General features: G+C 37.6%; 2 protein-coding genes across 2 annotated transcripts; both read left to right on the forward strand.

The window, feature by feature from the left end:
• The first annotated feature begins 10,314 nt into the window (after positions 1-10,314).
• LOC131426605 (zinc finger protein 91-like) lies at positions 10,315-13,483 on the forward strand. Its single transcript, XM_058589467.1, has 2 exons — positions 10,315-10,649; positions 10,733-13,483. Exon 2 carries the CDS (start codon positions 10,737-10,739, stop codon positions 13,014-13,016), a length of 2,280 nt encoding a protein of 759 aa, XP_058445450.1. The 5' UTR covers positions 10,315-10,649; positions 10,733-10,736; the 3' UTR covers positions 13,017-13,483.
• Positions 13,484-15,374: 1,891 nt separating this feature from the next.
• On the forward strand, positions 15,375-22,240 carry LOC131428673 (zinc finger protein 83-like). Its single transcript, XM_058592719.1, has 5 exons — positions 15,375-15,505; positions 15,571-16,598; positions 16,665-16,895; positions 16,977-19,058; positions 21,805-22,240. Exons 3-5 carry the CDS (start codon positions 16,831-16,833, stop codon positions 22,160-22,162), a joined length of 2,505 nt encoding a protein of 834 aa, XP_058448702.1. The 5' UTR covers positions 15,375-15,505; positions 15,571-16,598; positions 16,665-16,830; the 3' UTR covers positions 22,163-22,240.
• The last annotated feature ends 426 nt before the right edge of the window (positions 22,241-22,666 follow it).

Below are 22,666 nucleotides of genomic sequence, written 5' to 3' on the forward strand. Positions count from 1 at the left end.
TAGTTTATTCCTAAGACAAGACCTGACAACTGGCTTCTTATTCTTCCCTAAGACAAGACCTGACATCTGGGGGGGCTGCTTTTGTTCCAAAATGGACCAGTTTCTGATTGGCTGATTTTGATGTTGCCACCTGCACATTGTGAAAATAAAAAAATTTTGCAGGGTACGTGAGCAATGATGCCAAGTATAAAGAAAATCAGAAAACAAATTTATTAAAATGTATAATTTTAGATTTTAGATCAAAAAATTTTCGGAGAATGTTTCATTTTTTTTCAATCTCATTGGTAATAAATGTTTATAGTGGCAGGACTGTGTAACTAAAATAGGCATCAAGCCGTTTTTCTTTTTAGTGAAATAAAGTGTAACCAAAAAAGATTTGTTAAATTAGTGTAAAATCGAAAGTGTGTTTAGTTTTACGAGAAGAATGAACTGTTGTGTTCCACACTGTGGTCGCATTAAGCATTTCTATCCAAACCTGACTTTTTACGGTATCCAAAAGATCCGGTAATACGTCAACAATGGATTCGATTTTTCGTTCAACATGAGATAGTTCGTGTTTTGTCATCAAAGCTCAATTAATTGTTTTTAAGCATTAATATATAATAAAGAAATGCATTCACCAAAACATGTTTTATGTTTATTTCAAATCAAAAATCTAAAGTCTAAAAATTTAAATGTAATAATTTTTTCCTAGCATAGTTATTAAAAAAATCTGTAAATATGGCTACACTGTAGCCGATACGTTGGTATTTATTCCACAGGGCGAAAATGACGAGAAGGGTGATTCGGAAGTGAGAATAAGAAGCCAGTTGTCAGGTCTTGTCAGCCCCCTGCTATGATATCTGTAGGCTCCCGGCCGAGCGGTGGCGGGTGGCAGAATAACGAAGATGACGTTTCTTTTAGTTCTATACGGAGTAATACCACGAAATTCACCTTTTTTCTGAGTTTATAGTTTATCTTTTTATGCTTTTCACTTAACAGCTACTTATTCTCAATAGTGCAGGATTAGGCTGTTTTGGGAGTTCTTTCCCACAATCTAACAAAAGTCACTAACGATTGTTAATAAGGCTAACACTTCACGCAGTCTCACTAAGTTCGGCATATCATTAAGTTTACGCACATATGAACGTATGTCCTACTGCAGTACAATCTAGTGCATACTCCACTAGTTAGAAAATCTATTCACAACACTTCATGGTGATCTCAAACACTACACATGAATCTGTTAAATCTCTATTCATTACAGCAATTTTCACTTCTTTAGATGCCTTCCGAAAACATTATTTTTTGCTTGATTTTGAGGTCACTTGATACTTGACCCTCACAATGCACACTATGCATACTCCTACGGCTTACTGTATTACACTCCGAACTAGACTTAACTTTTCACTTAATTCTTCAGAAATTGAGTCTGGTCTGTGCTGAACCGAGCTAAACTCTAACTTTTCACTTAATTCTTCAGAAATTGAGTCTGGTCTGTGCTGAACCGAGCTGAACTCTAACTTTTCACTTAATTCTTCAGAAATTGAGTCTGGTCTGTGCTGAACCGAGCTGAACTCTACTGAACTGAACTCTAATTTTTTTCCGACTAGTGGTTTTTATGTTCCTAACATTTCACTAGCTGTTCGGCCTAAACCCGAGACCATCGTGAACGTTACCGCGGTTGTCCGTGAAATTTCTTTGTTTACGCAGAGCACCTCAGTGTCGCGTAAACAAAAAAAACCTCAGCAACCCCGAGCACATTCCAAGAGCGCGTAAACAAAAACTGCTGCGCCAATGCAAACCAGCAAATTTGCTAAGGACGCTGCATGCCCCCTTACTTACTGAGCTTGATGATACCTTAAGGGTTAGCATCAAGTCGATTGTGATGGTATCGGACTTAGGCGCGAGGATATGGGTACTAAAAAATTTTGTATAGTTTTCATAACTTAATGATAATCTTGGATTGTAAATTTTAGCTCGGCTTATTGACTTTGTGGACAGAAAAATATTCCGATTTTATCTAGTCAGCTGTTATCATCCTCAATTGAAGTATCCTGAAACGGATTGCTTAGGTGTTTTTGATTTCATGTGTTTTCGTTTTGCTCTGTATTTTATTATTTCTTTTGTTTAATAAGGCTAGTATACAATATGCGTTTTTAGTTTTGCTGGGAACAATAAAACGTACAAAGGTTATTTGAAAGTTTAGTATGCTATAATTATAATTTTGAGATACATACACGGCTTGGTTTTCTCCCCTAATAAGTAAAATTTCTTAACAGTCTGATCGGTACTCTAGAAGAAGAAGTTCTCTTTACTTTGTATTATGGGGGGGGGGGGGGGCGGGGACTATTTCGATGGTTGGACGTAGAAATAGGATACACGTACGCAAGAGCGGTTCGAAACACACGGCAGAGAAAACTTTCAAAATCGTAATATTTATTTAGAGACCTACCTACACACCACGTGCAAATTTACAAGCACACATTTTCGATGCGTTTTGTTATGTTTTGTGAGTGGAACAAAAAACAGTGAATTTATGCTTCGCTTCGTCGCTGCTGCTTTAGCTGCCATTCTTTAAATAACGGATATGTTGCGGGTACTTCTTTTTGGTGTTCGTATTGTTTCCGAGCTATTCCCTTTTTTGCTGCCAATTCCTATCTCTCTATTTCTTAATTCTATTATCGTGAACGGTTCCACATACTCATTTTCCGTTTCTGTTTCTCTGTTGGTGCTTTTTTGTCTCGGTTCTACAGAGATTGTCGGTATTGGTTCTTCTTGAGTCTCCGCTATCGGTCGTGCTCTTCCGTTCTTATTCATCAAAATAGGCCCTGATATCATGTCTTTAGTTATGGGTTTTCCTCCCTTACTATTTTCGTTTGTAATCGTTATATCGTACAATTCTATGTCTGAAGTTTTGATTTTCTTTCTTTCGACGTTTCCGTTGCTTTTTATAACTTTCGTTGTGCTACAGCATGAAATTTTTCCTTTATGACAATAGGCACAACCACTTATTATGCTCAGGCTTATTATGATAATCGTGCTTATGCTTATCCATGGGTATTCCAGTGGTGCGTAAGTCATGTTCTGTAATTCTATTTTTCTTTCCTTTAGTTTCTTCACATCTATTCCTATATCAAAGAGGCGTTTGTTGTTTATAAACGTATAGAGCGTGTTCTTTTTATCCAATACCGGTATATCTGTGTGCTTAGATATCTCCTTTTGTTCTATCGGCTCCTCCAGGATTTTCCTGAGGTATATTGGTTCCTCGGCTTCTTCTTTATCTTGGTGTCTGATGATTACCTCACTAGTTCTCAGCATCGTGCCGTGTTTCAATTCCATAGTCCCCACTCCTAATATTTCTTTTCTTTCAATTCTTTCGCCATTAGTTTGCGTTATATTAATTTCTGTTGATCTTGGCGCCACATACACCCATATATTTGGCCGCGCTGTTTCGAACCACATTGTATGATTTAACCTAAGTGCGCGGGCATCACAGGTCCTTGCCTTGTTTGTAGCGAATGCCTATTTCCAATCCTTGTAATTTTAATCGTAACCGTGTTAGCGTTGGCGAAGTTTCCTTCAAGTGCCATATTGAAATTAACGGTCTGTGGTCTGTGTAGACGATGAATTTTTGATTATAAATGAAGTGTTTGAACTTGTTTACCGCCCAGACAATGGCCAACAATTCCTTCTCAATCGTATGGTACCTTCTTTCAGCACCTACTAGGCCTCTACTGGCATATGCTATTGGTCTATCGATAGACTTTTCGTTAGATAGTACAGCTCCAATGGCGTACTCGCTAGCATCTGTTGTGATCACGAACGTATCTTTGTAGTTCGGTCTAACTAACAGTGTGTCGGATGTCAGAAAAAATTTTAATTCCTCGAATGCTTTCTGGCATTCGTCTGTCCAAACAAATTTTACATTTTTCCGCAAGAGGTCGTTCAACGGTTTACGTTTCTCTGCTAGTTGCGGTATGAATTTTCCATAGAAGTTTACCGTTCCTAGAAATGAGCGGACGCCTCTGACCGTTCTAGGTGCTGCCATTTCTTTGATAGCCATTATATTGTCCTCCATAGGACGTACTCCATTCTGATCTATCACATGCCCTAGGTATTTTATTTCATCTTTCAATATCTGGCATTTGCTCGGCTCAACTTTCAAATTATGTTGACGCAAAGCCTTCAGCACCTTACTTAAGTTGTTATTGTGTTCCTCCACGGTAGTGCCAAAAACAATTATATCATCTAAGTATACGATTGCTTTGACGTCTTTTATTTCGTATAGGACAGTATTCATTAATCTTTGGAAAGTAGATGGACTATTTCTTAACCCCATAGGCATCCGCGTAAACTCAAAATGCCCTTTTGGAGTGGAAAAGGCTGTCTTTGCAGCATCCTTTGGGTCGATCGGTACTTGATAAAATCCCGATTTTAAATCCAAAGTTGAAAAATATTTACTGTTCCCTAGGTTGTCTAAGATTTCATCGATCAAGGGGATCGGGTATACAAAGGGTTTTGTCATCAAGTTCAATGCTCTGAAGTCTACTACAATTCGATACTTCTTGTTGCCATATTCATCGTCCTTCTTTGGTACGCATAATACTGGAGCATTCCATGGGCTCTTGCTAGGCCTTATGATACCTTGCCTACGCATTTCTTCGATTTCTTCGTTAATATGCTTCTTTGTAGCTTCCGGAAATCTGTATTGCCGTTTGTTGATAGGCACGTTTGACGTGGTCTCAATTTCGTGCACTGCCGCATCAGTGATAGTTAGTTTATCCCCCTTCAGATAGAATACATCGCTATATGATGCCATAATCATCTCTATATCCCTAAAATTTTCTCTTTTTTGATGATTCATATTTAGTGATTCTAATACTTTTTCCGTTCGGTCTCGACCAGTTATTTGACCGTATCTTTTATTTTCCGTAAGAATTACGTCTTGATTTGTATCTAAATCAAGGAACCATTTGTCTTCCTCGTCATACTCTCTGTCAATAAACTCCTTCTCCTCTTCATTAGTAATAGTAGTTCCACAACCGGGGAGCATACTATCTGAACGATCGTCGTTTTTGTATAACTCATGATTGCTCTGATACGATGCATTATTGTTATCATTTTTATTCACGTGCTTTTTATTTATTTCATATTTATTACGCTTTGATAAACTACCCTCTAAGACTTCAGCATTTAGCACTTCGAGAACTTTTTCTATTCTACGTGATCCTTGTAGTGTCTTAAATTTGTTGTTTTCCACTAAGCTAAGGTCATAGTTGTCTTCTGTGAGAATAGGTTTTTGTTGCCCCGATTTGTTTTCGTTGAATTCGTCTACATCCTTGCATATTGTGGTAAACTTTTCCCTTTTAAAAACTGGTTCATTTATCATTTGTTTGTAATCAAAATCGGCTGTGTCATTTTCATTATTATTCTTGTTATGAACATTGTCATGTACACTATTATATATGTCATAGTTATTTGTTTTGATTTCCGTCTTACCTATTATGTCTACGTTTGCTATAATGAACTCGGTTTGGCAGCTTATGTTATTGGTTTTCGTTCTACTACGTATATTTTCTTCAGTTTGACACCCTTTCTCGGTTACCATTGGGTATTGATTTTCCTTATATATTAGGTTGTTTGTATTTGACTTGTATTCTATATTATCATGAAGCGAATTCTGTGCTCCTGTAATTTTCTGATTATGGCCTTCTGCTTGTCGCTCCGTATCTCCCATAGCATATTGTAGCCACTTTGGTATCGGCTTTGCTTCCATGCTAAATACAATTTGCTTTTCTTGTAAGATTATCTTGCCATTTTGGATATCTATATTAGTAACGTGCTTATTTATAAAGTTCATTCCAAGGATGCCTGCAAATCCTAATTCCTCGACGACGTCAAATTTTATTCTAAATTTTAGGTTATCTATTAAAAAGTCTGCTTCTGTAGTACCGAGACTAATTCGCGGAATATTCATTACTCCTGTGTAATGAATTTGTTCTTTAATATTTATTCTGTATGCACCTATCTCTTCCGCGCATCTTCTGCTTATTAGGTTCGAACTAGCGCCGGTATCAATTAGGAATTTTTTCTTAATGTTAGGTCTCGTTGTGGTTCTCATTTCAATTTCGAATGCGTTGAACCAATTTCTTGCCAATGAATGGCTTATAGTATTCGCTTCTCGAGTTTTACTCGAACTTCTTTCTCTGTTTGAAAGATCCGTCATTCTTTCCAATTGGTGGTCAATTTGTTCCACCTTGTTTTGTATTTTCTTAATTACATTCCATGTGTTATACTTTTCATGGGGTGTTCGGTTCTCTGTCAACTCATACGCCCCATAATTTAGTTTTTTCGATAGTTGGATTGTTGATTGTTATATCTTCTGCCGTTATTCTGCGTGCTATCTTGGTGTCTAATCTGTTGATCGTAGTTTCTGCCATCGTACCTTCTTGCGGGAGACTGGTCTCTATACATCATTTCTCGATTTCTGTCTTCTCGCCATGTTCTGCCCTCAGCTTGGTTATTCACGCCCTGGTTTCGTACTTGATATCTTTCGTCTTGACGATTATATTGACGTCTGTTATCATCTCGGTTTCCGTAGCTATTCTGATAATTTGGCATCATGCGTCCGGATTCTCTATACTGATTACCGCGGTTTTCAGGTTCTCGATAATACCTCCTATTATCGTTTGATCGACTTCCGCCAGGTCTTTCCTGGTTCCAAGAATTCCCCCAATTTGGTTGTCGTGGAGCTCTGCCGTGAGCCTGTTGATGCTGACCTGAGAATCTATTTCTAACATGGCCCAACTGATCTGCAGTTCTATGTTTGTTCTCTGACATCCGACAGGCTTGTAATCGTTGTACTATGTTTTCCAGATGATCACATTCCGCATGTTCATCCTGCAAAAATTGTATCAAATCTCTAAATGCAATACCCTTTTGACTTTTCGCTGCCTGTTTCAAGCTTGCGTTTCGTAATCCCCCAATGAAATGTATTTTCAAGCTCCTTTCTGCGAAGGAACTTTCGGTGTGTTGATCTCGTTGCATCTCTTCGATGCATTCATAAATTTGCAGTGCTCTATCAGCATAATTTGTAAATGTCTCCGACGGTCCTTGCTCTAATGTCTCTATTTTCTGTAAAATGCCTTCAACGGTTATTCTTATGCTGAATTGTCTTTTCAGATTTTGAAACATTTCTTCCCATGTGTTAGCTCGTATTCTGTTTATGAATGACGCTGCCTTCCCTTTCAATTTCATCAACACCACATTCAATAGTGGTTTTTGATCCTCCCCCAATGGTATTTCGTCTGCGAAATAGCTTATTTGTATTAAAAATGGTTCGAGTTCATCCACTGAACCATGAAACTCTGGAATACATTGTATCGCCGTTTGCATCGGAAACCGATATCTTTCGGCGTTTTCGTTCCTATTTTGGCTCATGTTTGCGGTGTTTGAGCTGTTACCGGCGCGCTTGTTTGTGTCTAAATCCACACTTAATTGTAATATGGGCGATTTTAGTTGCTCGGCCTCGATAATAGTGGATTCGTCTAATATTCTAATTGCCGCGTCGTATTTTGTTTTTACGTTTTCAAACTGGTCTGTTAATGTATTCCAACAATCTACACTGACGCGTGCTTCGTAACCACCAATTAGTCTCTCTAATTCCCTGAATGCGTCGAGAAGGGTCTCTCTTTTTGCAATTATCCCAGCTAATGATCGGGGTCTAGTTTTATTTTTATAGAGATTTTCGTACTCTTTCACAATATATTCGCCAATTTCATTAATTCTACCGAGCTGATCCATTTAAGATAATTTCAAAATTACTCGCTCCGGTATTTCCCATATGTGAAGATTAGTTGTAAATATAAACCAAAAATCACTACATAAAACCATCGAATCGGTTCTTTATAGAACCATCGAAAATCTATTCTAACGGGCTATCAGAAATTTTACTCCTCAACGTAAAAAAAAACAAACTGTGTGGTGTAAATAATTTCCCAGCCGTGTATGTAAATAACTCGTCTTTTAGTATCAATGCACGGTCCTGACATTTTACAATTATGCTATCATTAACTTAGGTTTCATTTTTTTTTTTTTTTTTTTCTTTTTGCGAATTTATAGTACTATATTTGACAACGGCCCGATCAGGCGTGGTTGCCCCAATTCACTGTTGAATGTAGATGTCGAACAAAGCGCACTGAATGTGCTTGGATTACTTACTCGATCAACATGATGAACATCCCCCTTCTGCCGATCATCTCCGAATTCTGGTAGTCACTTGGGTTTGCGTTCCGATGATGTCTTCCTTTGCCTCGCAAAGGACCGCCGCTGTCACCACTTGTAGGCTCCCGGCCGAGCGGTGGCGGGTGGCAGAATAACGAAGATGACGTTTCTTTTAGTTCTATACGGAGTAATACCACGAAATTCACCTTTTTTCTGAGTTTATAGTTTATCTTTTTATGCTTTTCACTTAACAGCTACTTATTCTCAATAGTGCAGGATTAGGCTGTTTTGGGAGTTCTTTCCCACAATCTAACAAAAGTCACTAACGATTGTTAATAAGGCTAACACTTCACGCAGTCTCACTAAGTTCGGCATATCATTAAGTTTACGCACATATGAACGTATGTCCTACTGCAGTACAATCTAGTGCATACTCCACTAGTTAGAAAATCTATTCACAACACTTCATGGTGATCTCAAACACTACACATGAATCTGTTAAATCTCTATTCATTACAGCAATTTTCACTTCTTTAGATGCCTTCCGAAAACATTATTTCTTGCTTGATTTTGAGGTCACTTGATACTTGACCCTCACAATGCACACTATGCATACTCCTACGGCTTACTGTATTACACTCCGAACTAGACTTAACTTTTCACTTAATTCTTCAGAAATTGAGTCTGGTCTGTGCTGAACCGAGCTAAACTCTAACTTTTCACTTAATTCTTCAGAAATTGAGTCTGGTCTGTGCTGAACCGAGCTGAACTCTAACTTTTCACTTAATTCTTCAGAAATTGAGTCTGGTCTGTGCTGAACCGAGCTGAACTCTACTGAACTGAACTCTAATTTTTTTCCGACTAGTGGTTTTTATGTTCCTAACATTTCACTAGCTGTTCGGCCTAAACCCGAGACCATCGTGAACGTTACCGCGGTTGTCCGTGAAATTTCTTTGTTTACGCAGAGCACCTCAGTGTCGCGTAAACAAAAAAAACCTCAGCAACCCCGAGCACATTCCAAGAGCGCGTAAACAAAAACTGCTGCGCCAATGCAAACCAGCAAATTTGCTAAGGACGCTGCACATCATGAAACTGTGGTCAGCATCATTCTGCAAAAACCAAAACAATGAAGAAAAATGGCTAACCAAAAACTGGATATTACAAACTATTTGTTTTTTCAGTGCCCTTTAAAGCACCTCCCCGCAAATTATCGATCAGAATATCATCACTACGATAAGGAAATTAAGATTTTACTCGAATTGAAATGCTCGAATGTTTGTTTACCGTACTCTGAGCGCTCTGATTGCCCACCAAATGCCCCAGATGTTGGCCACGCTAGCACTTGCTGGAGCGCCCTATCTTTGCCACCGGGCTGGGTCTTGTCTTAGATTCTTCCTTCCGAATCATCCTTCTCGTCATTTTCGCCCTGTGGAATAAATACCAACGTATCGGCTATAGTGTAACCATATTCACAGATTTTTTAACAACTCTGCTAGGAAGAAAATATTTATTTATAGACTCGGTTTTTGATTTGAAATAAACATGAAAATTGTTTTGGTGAATGCATTTCTCTATTATATATTAATGCTTAAAAACAATTAATTGAGCTTTGATGACAAAACACGAACTATCTCATGTTGAACGCAAAATCGAATCCACTGTTGACGTGTTACCGGATCTTTTGGAAACCGGAAAAAGTCAGGCTTGGATAGAAATGCTTAGTGCGACCACAGTGTGGAACACAACAGTTCAATCTTCTCGTAAAAGTAAACACACTTTCGAGTTTACACTAATTTAACAAATCTTTTTTGGTTACAATTTAATTCACTAAAAAGAAGAACGGCTTGATGCTTGTTTTAATTACACAGGGTTGCCACTATAAACATTTATTACCAATGAGATTGAAAAAAAGTGAAACATTCTCCGAAAATTTTCATTTTCATTGGTGAGCTAAAATTATACATTTTAATAAACTTGTTTTCTGATTATCTTTATACCTGGCATCATTGCTCGCGTACCCTGCAAAAGTTTTTTCTTTTCACAATGTGCAGGTAGCAACATCAAAATCAGCCAATCAGAAGCTGTTCGATTTTGGAACAAAAGCAGCTCCCCCAGATGTCAGGTCTTGCCTTAGATTTCAACAACTTGTACTTGCTTATGTCAATTTCAACCAATCACGAGCTGGTCCGAAATTGGTCCTAAAAGTGGATTACCAATTGTCAAGTCCTGTCCTAGATAAAAACAAATTAAAACAAAACTCGAATGGTGAAAGCGCATTTGGTTGTAAGTGAGCTGTCAGAAAAAGGTCAATTTGAAATTTAGTTTGAAATGTACACCTCGAATGCTGTCTATTGAGTTATAAACTACAAAAAAACATCAAGGCCAATTTAGAGCAAAAAGCGAACGTTCCCTGTAAATTGATTTAAATCAATCGTCACAAGAAGGTGAGTAAATTCTGTCATGTTATGTCGTAGTTGCTGATCTTAATCTTTGTGGCTCTTCTCAAGCATATAATTTTTTATTTCAGCAAAATGGAATTTGGCTTTGACCGAGAGGCAACACTAAAAAAGGAAGAACTAGAAAACAGCACCGCAGTCTTTTCCTCGTCGCCCGCTCCAACAATCGATTCCCCAATAAAACTCGAATATCAGATTTGTGATGAGGAATTCACACAGAAAAGCGATCTTCATAAAGACGACTTAATACCTAAAGGGGAGCAGGTCTATAGTTGCGAAATTTGTGGGGAACAATTTTCATTGAAGAAAGCCATGAAGAAACATATGATCGTTCATACTGAAGACAAACAGTTTAAGTGTAATGTCTGTGGCAAAGGATTCCGAGATTATCAGCGCTTAAAGGACCACACAAATATTCACACTGGAGAGCGTCCGTACAATTGCACTGCATGCGAAAAAAACTTCTGGTCTAAAGAGATGCTTGCTCGACACATGCTCATTCACACGAGCCAACGTTCGTTCAAATGTATTGTATGCGGAAAAGAGTTTGCCATTAAGGATTACCTAACTAAACATATGTCTATTCACCAAAATGAGTGCAAATATAAGTGCGAAGTGTGTGGCAAAACCTTTTATCGTAGTGCTAACTTGGAAAGACATAAACGCATTCATACGAACGAGAATATTAAATGCACAATATGCGGGAAAGATTATACCAATGAGTATTCTTTTAGCAGACACATGAAAATTCACGTGAATGATTACGAGCTTAAGTGTGATGTGTGCGGCAAAGGATTCACCTGCAAATCACTTTTGAAAGATCATGAACTTAGTCACACAGGTGAACGGCCTTACAAATGCACGGTATGTGGAAAAGACTTTCGTCGTAAAATGAAATTTTCTCTACACATGAAACTTCACACAAACGAGCGACCTTACAAATGTGCCGTATGTGGAAAAGATTTCGTCGTTATGGCTTACCTAACTAAACACATGTCTATTCACCAAAGTGTGTACAAACATAAGTGCGAAGTGTGTGGCAAAGCCTTTAATAATAGTGGTAACTTCGCGACACACCAACGCATTCATATGAACGAAAAGTTCAAATGCACCGTATGCGAAAAAGATTTCTCCAATAAGTATTCTTTTGGCAGACACATGAAAATTCACGTGGATGGTTACAAACATAAGTGTGATATGTGCGGCAAAGGATTCATCAGCAAATCAGTTTTGAAAGACCACGAAAATAGTCACACAGGTGAACGACCTTACAAATGTACTGTATGCGGAAAAGACTTTCATAGTAAAATTAATCTTTCTGTACACATGCAAAATCACACAAGCGAGCGACCGTACGAATGCACCGTATGTGGGAAAAATTTCGTTTTCATGTCTTACCTAACTAGACACATGCGTTTTCATACGAATGATTACAGGCATGAGTGTGATGTGTGTGGCAAAGGATTCATGACCAGATCACTCTTGAAAGACCACGAACACAGTCATACAGGCGAGCGACCATACAAATGTACCGTATGTGGAAAAGAATTTGCTCTTAAGGGTTGTTTAATTCAACACATGTATACTCACCAAAGTAAGCACAAATATAAGTGTGAAGAATGTGGCAAAGCCTTTCATAATGGTGCTAACCTGGTGAGACACAAAAGCATTCATACGAACGAGAAGTTTAAATGCACCATATGCGAGAAAGATTATACCACTAAGTATGATTTCAACAGACACATGAAAATTCACGTGGATGGTTACGAGCATAAGTGTGATGTTTGCGGCAAAGGATTTATCTCCAAATCACTTTTGAAAGACCACAAACATAGTCACACAGGTGAACGTCCCTACAAATGCACAATATGCGGAAAAGACTTTCATCAGAAAAGAAATCTTTCTTTACACATGCACCATCACACAAGCGAGCGACCGTGCAAATGCACTGTTTGTGGAAAAGATTTCGCCATTAGGTGTTATTTAACCAGACACATGCGTAAACATACAAATGATTATGAGCATAAGTGTGATGTGTGCGGCAAAGGATTCGTTTCCAAATCACTTTTGAAAGACCACGAAAATAGTCATACCGGTGAGCGGCCTTATAAATGCACCGTATGTGGAAAAGATCTCGCCACTATGGCTTACCTATACAAACACATGCGTATTCACACTGATGATAAGTATGAGTGTGATGTTTGTGGCAAAGGTTTCGCGACTACTACTAACCTATCCAGACACAGGCTTATTCACGAAAGTGAATGCAAGTACAAGTGTGAAGTGTGTGGCAAAGGCATGAATGATAGTTCAAGCTTCGCAAAACACAAACGCCTTCATACGGACGAGAAGTAAAGAATTACCACTAAGCATCAAGATGAATGATCACGAACACATTTATACAGGGCAGTGACGGTACTAATATACTTTCTCGGCTAATACTGTGTGGAACTCACTCGAAAAGTCAAACCACTTATCACTGATCGATTTCATTTAAATGAGATATTGCTATTTCTGTACTTACCAACATAATTGTAAAATACATTGAGTATTCAAATAACAGTGTTGAATATTTTTATTTTAAACTTGCTTGCACTTTAATACTGCAAAACATATTAACAGATTTACCCATTAGCAAACCCTTCTGTCCGGGTTTAAAGGGTAAGGTGGAGCAAGACTGCCAGACGAGCAAGTGTTCCTTCCCATCATTTTTACATAGAAAGAACATTTATTCACAATATAAATATGAGATCTTACAAAATAAGAGTTTTCAACATAGCAATTAAACATATCGACCAGCAGGAGGTTGTGTTGGTGAATCATATTTTGAAACAGTGCCGTAACGGTTTTAGTACTCAAGACCAGCGGAGTAGCGTTTTAATCAGCCGAAAAAAAACGGTATAGATCCTCCTTTTGATCGGAAAACTCGAATGGTTGTGGTTGAAACGCTTTCTCAACTCAAGTTTAAACTTTTACACGAACATGGCATATTCAAGGACGCCGAGAACGAAGGAAAGGGGTTATTCCCACAGACTAACAGACATGACAGTATGAGTAAATTCTAATAAAAATTATTTTTCGTGATGCACTAGTTCCACCTATATTGTACTGCGCGAACTATTTACTATCTGTACACCCCTTGTGTTATGTAAAAGTTTTTTTACTAGGTGGTTTCCCCTCGTTTGTCAACACCGATCAGCTGCTTGCAGGGATGCCTGATTTCATCAAAATATTTGAAAATGAATCGTCACAATGATTTATTGGATTACGTTGATAATATATTTAACTTTTTCTTGATGTTGGAGGGTAACCATTTATTCGACTCAAATTTGTTCATCTAGACTATTTTTTATTGTGTTGGTAGTTTTCACCCGAAATTAAGTGGCGGCAGACCAGAAGCAAGTAAATATTGTAACAAAACGGGTTCGATTTTTTATTGAGTTGGAGGATGAGAAGTAGGCGCAATTATGTATAGAGTTTAGGCAATATCAAAGATAAACTCAAGATAGAGTAGTCTGCGATTTCTTAGGTATCATTTGAATAGGACCCCTCGATGAGCTCGGTTCACTGTCAATTTGAGTATTTTGATGCAAAACAACAAGTGTCTGATCACTAGATGCGTCGTAACTATGACAATGATTGTTTATGTTTGGAAAAATATCAAGTTACAGTATGAACGATATTGAGAAATTTCGCTTTATATCAGTGATTCTTAGAATAAGAAAGTGAAAACTACTTAGAACCATTGTCTAGAATTTATTTAGTTTGTTATAGCCTCATCCCATGAAGCATCAGTTGTGGCAAGAAATCATTATATGCTGAATGTAAACATATGTGTGCTTCCTTTCTAACTTGTATTGTTTCCATGGCATTTTGTCGGAACTAGTCGACGCTTGTTAACGGAGGGTCAATAAAATTACATTATTACTGAACCAACTGGTTCACGATTACTGACCCAACATTTTTCAATGAAACGTATGGAACATTGTAATCTTCAGTTTATCTTTGGCAATATGTATTAAATCTGTATCCTGCATGAAATTCGCATGGACGTATACAAATCAATACATTACAGGTAATTCTGTATGAATGGCAACTCTGTTGGTAAATGAAAAAAATAAAGACAGTCTAGATGACAGACATCATGTTTTTGATAGGGTAACGTGGCGCCATCATGACACATGTGAGTACTGTCCCAAATAATGGAATATTTGAAATGACCGTTAAAATGATTGACGAATCAAATTTGAGTGTCCTGTCTGTTAGTCTGTGTTATTCCCTCCGAGCTTGGACTTTTTCAATGGGCCCGGAAACTCAAAAACTTAAGTGTTTCTTATGCTCCATAGAAAAAAAATCAATAATCAAAGTTTGTATAAAGTTTTTTTTACCGTCACTGCTAACCCACCCATCTGACACCGGTATGTGAGCACCAGCAGACCCTGTCAGCTCGGAGCGATCTCAATTTTCAGTTCAGCAACGCCATCGCACGGCATCACATTCAACATATCATGTCAATTGTATGAGTGCGCAGTGCTGCTGTTTTGGCGCGCATGAATTTGACATTTCGCTCCCCTACTTCTATGTACGAGATTCGATGCGGGCTCGCCTGAGGGCACCATACACGCAAAAAAGGATGTTGCCAATGATTTGTTCGAGAAATGTGAGAGCTGGATATCTTGTTAATATGATGTCTTTGGCACCAGCCATTTGAAAGTATACCGATTACGTTGAGCCACTCGCGTTTCGAGCCCCAAACACTGCGACGTTTTGATACTCATCGCGACTCTCAAATTGTGAAAATTATCTCCACTTGATGTCCCAAAACACTGTCTGCTGTATTTTAGGTAAACCGACAAGTTATTGTGAGAGAGTCGACCCAAAATTTACTAATTTTCGTGCACTAAACAAGGTAAACGCGTAAAACCAGCCCGGTGGCAACAATAAGGCGCTCCAGCTAGTGCTATCGTAACCAACATCTCAATCCTTCGGGGCCATCAAAGCTAGCAAGTCAGTGAGAGCAAGTAAACAAAATGAAGTAAAATACAACACTTCATTGATTGTGAAAGTCAGTATTACAATTTGGCAGCGCACGTTTCATAACGATATCACATTTATAATCAAACATAAAAAAATCAACTTTCACAGCTAAATATCACAGATATTTAGCAACAACGAACTTATATACTTCTTCGTTGTTTTCGTCTTTGCGGAAAAGATGATGGTCACGAAAACATGGCGGCCTAGCAGGAACTTGCGTAAAACAAATGTATTACTATTTGTTTGTTTACGTTGCAATCAGCTGATTTTGAAGTTCCGATTTGATCTCATCAAGATGGCGTCGTGACATAACATGGTGACATGGTTTCGCTATCTTTGCGGTTCAGAGATGCCATTTATACAGATTTATCTGTATTATACAGATTTTTATATGCTCATACAGATTTAATACAGAGTACAGATTTCCTCAATTTAATACAGATTTATATAGATCTCACAAAAAGTAAGAAATAAAATATTAAACTTTTCTGTCTGAGTTATGTTTTAGTATTTGATTCCAGTGATGAGATAAAAGTATTTCAATCAAGGGACAAGTTACAAATTAATATGGAAATCAGTTGTGAAATCCATTTATATTATAATTTGAACTGATATTCAAGGAAGTAATGGCATCATGAAATTTTACTGTCAAACTGAAAGTTGTATGACCCGACTTGACGTTGCATATTGGGCGTTGAAATTTCATGTCAAATTATGAAGCCAACAATTTCAAACTAGATAAATATATGGAAATACAATTAAATTGTTGTGGATAAATAAATAAAAAAAAGACAATGAAATTTTGTCGTTGAATATTCTTGTGAGCGCAGCAATGACTGATTGAATCTACCATCCTACAACCACAATCTATTGGAATAACATTTTTTGGCATCATTTTGTGTAAGAATTTCATTTTATTAGTGAATACCAATACAGATCAATACAGACTTTTTATTTTATACAAAGCAATACAGGTTTTCTATGAAAATATCTGGCATCTCTGGGTAGGAGAGAGAAACTCGATTTGTTTACTATATCCTATAGGATTCGTTATTCTTTGAAAAACAGCTTGAGATCAGTGAGGTGACGCCGGCCAGAAAAAGAAGGAAATGTTAAAATAATAATTCGCGAGATGGTCCATAGCCTTAGAGGGAATAGCGAACGTTTCTCTTGTATATTGAATAAAATCACCCGAAGGTGAGTCAATTATTTTCATGTTCTGTCCTAGTTGCTGATCTTGATCGCAGTAGCTTAGGTATCAACCACTTTTATTTTCAGTAAAATGGAATTTTTCCTTCAACGAGATGGGATACTAAAAGAGGATGAACCCGAAAACAGTCCTGCAACCTTTTCCCCATCGTCCGTTCCAACAATCGATTCCCCACTAAAGCTCGAATATGAGATTGGTGAAGAGGGATTCACGCAGAATAGTGATTTCCATCTCGAATATGAAATTTGTGATGAATTCACAAAGAAAAGTGAGCTTCCTAAAGACGTCTTAGTACCTGAAGGAGAACAGGTTTATAGTTGCAAAATTTGTGGGGAACAATTTTCAATGGAGAGTGTCCTGAACAAGCACATGATCGTTCATACTAATAACCAACAATTTATGTGTAATGTGTGTGGCAAAGAATTTCGGTATCATCAGCTACTAAAGGACCACACAAATATTCACACAGGTGAACGGCCTTACAAATGCGCTGTATGCGGAAAAGACTTTCATCGTAAAATGAAACTTTCTATACACATGCGACTTCACACAAGCGAGGGACAGTACAAATGTACCGTATGTGGAAAAGATTTCGCGACTAAGGATTACTTAACTAAACACATGTCTAATCACCAAAGTGAGCACAAATATAAGTGCGAAGAATGTGGCAAAACCTTTCATAATGGTGCTAACCTCGCTAGCCACCAAAGCATTCATCATTCGAACGAGAAGTTTAAATGCGACATATGCGAGAAGGATTTTTCCGTTAAGCGTTACCTAACTAAACACATGTCTATTCACCGAAGTGAGTTTAAATATAAATGTGAAGTGTGTGGCAAAGCCTGGAATAATTGTACTAGCCTCACGAAACACAAACGCATTCATACGAACGAGAAGTTTAAATGCACTATATGCGGGAAAGATTATGCCAATAAATATAATCTCAGGGGACACATGAAAATTCATTTGAATGATTACGAGCATAAGTGTGATGTGTGCGGCAAAGGATTCAACTGCAAATCACTTTTGAAAGACCACGGACATAGGCACACAGGTGAACGGCCTCACAAATGCACCGTATGTGGAAAAGATTTCATCAATCGGCGTTTCCTATCCAGACACATGCTTATTCACACGGATGATTATAAGCATAAGTGTTACGTTTGTGGTAGAGGATTTACGACCAAAAGACGCTTGCAAGGTCATGAACGCCTTCATACAGGAGAGCGACCGTATAAATGCACCGTATGTGGAAAAGATTTCGCGACTAACTATTACTTATCCAGACACAGGTTTATTCACGGAGGAGATGATAGGTACAAGTGTGAAGTGTGTGGCAAAGGCTTTTATGAACGTAATAACCTCGCGACACACATACGCATTCATACAAACGAAAAGTTTAAATGCACCATTTGCGAGAAAGATTTTTCCAATAAGTATTATCTCAGCATGCACAAACGCATTCATACAAACGAAAAGTTTAAATGCACCATTTGCGAGAAAGATTTTTCCAATAAGTATTATCTCAGCATGCACAATCGCATTCATACAAACGAAAAGTTTAAATGCACCATTTGCGAGAAAGATTTTTCCGATAAGTTTTATCTCAGCAGACACATGAAAATTCATGCGGATGGTTACGATCATAAGTGTGATGTGTGCGGCAAAGGATTCATCTCCAAATCGCGTTTGAAAGACCACAAAAATATTCACACCGGTGAACGGCCTTACGAATGCGCTATATGCGGAAAAGACTTTCATTGTAAAATGATACTTTCTGTACACATGCGACTTCACACAAGCGAACGACCGTTCAAATGCACGGTATGTGGAAAAGAATATGCCATTAAGGATTACTTAACTAAACACATGTCTATTCACCAAAGTGATTACAAATATAAGTGCGAAGTGTGTGGTAAAGGCTTTAATCATAGAACAAGCTCCGTGAGACACAAACGCATTCATACGAACGAGAAGTATAAATGCACCATTTGCGAGAAAGATTTTTCATATAAGTATTATCTCAGCATGCACAAACGCATTCATACAAACGAAAAGTTTAAATGCACTATTTGCGAGAAAGATTTTTCCAATAAGTATTATCTCAACAAACACATGTGTGTGGCAAAGGATTCTTCTCCGAATCACTTTTGAAAAACCACGAATATATTCACACCGGTGAACGGCCTTTTTTATCAGAACAAATTGGCTCAAATGGCACGTTCTCCTTGATATTTGGAGATTTGTGCCTTCATACGAACGAGAAGTAAGTGCACCATATGCGGAAAAGATTTTAGCTCTAAGATTGCCCAAGGATTCACAAAAGCAAACATTTAGAGGTAGTTTGGAAACATTTATTGAGGTTTGTTTTTTGAATATCCGTTTGATTTGAAATCACAAAATTATTAACGTTTGAATTGTTACAGGAACTCCACTCATTATAATGATTAACATCCAACGAGATCACATTGAACGGTGTTCGTATATTACGAACCAACACCATCATGTTTGAGGGCACTTGACACTTCTGAATATCCTCCATCATTTCAGTAAACCGTCTCACAAATTTGGGCAAACAGTACTGCGATCTATAATTTTATGACATGACTTATATGTATTAATAATACAACTTTATTGTCAGATGAATAAATTTAATGAATAAGCAAACAAATTTGCTTAAAAAAATTGAAATTGAAAAGTGCATCTTAAAGTACACCATTAGGGTAGACAACACGAAAAACATCAAGTAATTTAAGATAAAAAAATACATTAGACGACACGTTAAACTTAAAATATTCCAATGAAAAATATGTGACAACAGCAATAATTCTGACATAGGGGTCGTTTCATATTCATATGATCCAATGGTTGTTAAGAACATCACGTGAACTCCGATGACAAAGCCATTTTTGGGATCTACGCGTGATTTAAGATTAATGTGAGAATATTTTTGAGTGTGGTTCTTCATGTGCAGAAATAAAAATAAAAATTCAGGTATATTAGATTGTTTTATTGCGTATGGGTTGATCTATTTTAGATCTACGACTAAACCATGTCAATCGCACAAATTTGAAACAGATTTAAAACTGCTCGATAATTTTGTTTCAAATTAATGTAAATTTTAAACACGAATAGAACACTGTTTTAAATTTCTTGCGTGAGTGTGTGTAGTGAGGTATGACAGGCGAAATGTCAAAGCGTCGAATCACATACCAGAAATTGTCAATAAAAACTTTGCACTGAATAATACAGTATCATTTAAAATCGCTGTAGCTCACTCCCGCATACGCATGGCTGCCAGATGGCTGACTAAACGCTGCCAGCTGGAAAAATATGGCTGGCAGACATTCTGGTGTTCGGCTGCCTCACCGCTGCCAGGAATACAACTCAAACGATACAACCGTATCCACCAGGATTTTTCCACATTGAAATCTTTGACATTTTCAGCTAAGGTGAGAAGATGAAAACGCTCGGCTAACTTGGATACAGGCGACTTTGTTTTGTCAAATTGGATTTGACAACCGTAACTGAATCAATTTTGGTAGCCTTCTGGTGGCCATGGCTGCCCAGGTAGCCAAAACGCTATGCGGGCTATAATCATAAATCAATTAAACATAGATTTCTCACTGTAAGGTGACACTAACAGCACCTCTAGTGACAAACGGGTGTACTTTTTTCCATTAGCTACTGTGGTTGTGTTAAATGCGCAGGCAACTTTTTGCATGCATTTTAGGAGCATTTACGCACCCATTCTCCACCAGACGGTGCTTTTGGTGTCACGGGTTGCTCAACTACATTACTATTACACTGGGAAATCTATGTTTATTTGATTTATGCTATCATCCAGTAATTTTTTCTAGAAGTTTGTGTCAAAAATTCGTATTCTTTTCGAAAGCATTTATTTTGTTTGCTTGTTTCTGTTTGGAAACATCACAGTGAGTTGACATAACACTAATACATTAACAGACCAATATATAAATCAAGCTCAGTTTTATTTTTGACAGTTTTCGAGCAAATTCAGCAGCTGCAAGATTCATATGGGTGGTCTATAATATAACTGAAACTGAAACAAACTGTCAAATTTAGAACTGGTGTACGTTGCCGTTCTGTTTTTCCTATATTTGAAACACAGATTTATTTCGTTATAAATTCTAGATTTAATATTAAAACTGACATAACTCGGTTGATTTTTCATTAGGGCGTATAAGCAAGTGTCAGTTTCTCTTTGTTTACTTTCTCTTCTATTTATTACCGAGCGGTTTCCACGTTTATCACACAAATCTTTGCATGAAATGAAACCCGAAACTTTCGACTTTCAAACAGAATAGTGATATCAAAGAAAATCTTTTTAATCACATCACAATAATTGAAAGAGAGAGTGATCAAAGAGAAGCTGTCACTTGTTTATAAGCCCTTATGAAAAATCAACCGAGATAAATTATGCATTTTGAACTAGAACACTCCTGAACATGCCGTTAAATTATACGATAGCCTGCCATTTTAGAACAGATATATCCATCACAGCGTTGCGAATTGCCTTATGCAAAATCTGACAAACGATCTGGTTTATTTTATTTTTTTGTTTGTTTGTGTTGTCTTATCGACAGGCTAAGACCATAGTTGATCCATCTCGCCATCTGGTTTGTTAGTGACTGTTGGAATTGAAAAAGAAAATCACCTTAATTATTGTTTACAGCCGTATGCGATACATTCGAAGGTATATTGAATTCGTATTCCCGTTTACGTTCGAATCAATCAACTATAGACCTGTAACTTTTGGCAGAGCAACCAGAATATAATCCATCAGGTAATGAATCTGATCGAAGGTAGGTCGGTATTTCTTATCGTTTTTGCCAGTACGGATAGGTTCATAGTCTAATTTTCTATTACCTACAGCGAGGAAACGATTTGCATTGTAAAAGACGAGATGCTGGATATTGCACAAGACGAAATGGAAGACAATTTATCGACACACAAGAAGCTTCATATTGATGAACGACAAATTTACAAATGCGATACATGCGGCGTAGAATTCACCGAAAACTATCGTTTGGTAGAACATCAATGTGTTGGTCAATCTCTAAAATGTCCCGTTTGTGGTAAAGATTTTGCTCGTAAACAAAACCTAATCTCTCATCTGATTCTTCATGCAAGAGAAAATTCTCTGCACAAACGTGATGTGGGTGGCAAAGAGTTTGAACAGTCCGCACGGAATATAGCAGCTCATGACCGTGAACGGCAACAAAACAGGTGAAGTAACATCTGTTCACTTTAATGATCGATATCAGTTACAAACATCTAAGAAAATTTATAACTTTAGGACGCAAAACCCGTCCGTGTGTTGTGAAATCTGTGGCAAAACGTATATGTTCAAGAAAAGTGTCCTCCAACACATGCGTATTCATACGGGAAAATACGATCACGTTTGTGATGTTTGCGGGAAAGGATTTTATTCGTTTTTCTGTTTAGAAGATCATAAAATCACCCATACCAATGAGCGACCGCACGAATGTACCAAATGTGACAAGACTTTCAAACGTAAATGTTTACTCAAATTGCACATGACGCTGCACGAGGAAAACCATCCGCATCAGTGTGATCTATGTGACAAAAAATTTATCCAAAAGCAAAAACTGATCGATCACCTCCCAGCACATACCGGCTGTAATATACGCCCTTTTGCGTATATACGATCGAAAAAGGTTAGAAAGTTAGAAAACTAGGAACACTGTTTATCTGAAGTATAATTAAACAGACG

Source organism: Malaya genurostris, chromosome 1, assembly GCF_030247185.1.
Source record: "Malaya genurostris strain Urasoe2022 chromosome 1, Malgen_1.1, whole genome shotgun sequence".
NCBI classification, from domain to species: Eukaryota; Metazoa; Arthropoda; class Insecta; order Diptera; family Culicidae; genus Malaya; species Malaya genurostris.

What these genes read in the sequence shown, in the direction of transcription:
- LOC131426605 (XM_058589467.1), top strand. Translation starts at nt 10,737, where the DNA reads ATGGAATTTGGCTTTGACCGAGAGGCAACACTAAAAAAGGAAGAACTA.
- LOC131428673 (XM_058592719.1), top strand. Translation starts at nt 16,831, where the DNA reads ATGGTCCATAGCCTTAGAGGGAATAGCGAACGTTTCTCTTGTATATTG. An exon ending in TTGAATAAAATCACCCGAAG is followed by an intron (nt 16,896 to 16,976) that starts GTGAGTCAATTA and finishes TTTTATTTTCAG; the next exon opens with TAAAATGGAATTTTTCCTTC. An exon ending in GATTCTTCTCCGAATCACTT is followed by an intron (nt 19,059 to 21,804) that starts TTGAAAAACCAC and finishes TATTACCTACAG; the next exon opens with CGAGGAAACGATTTGCATTG.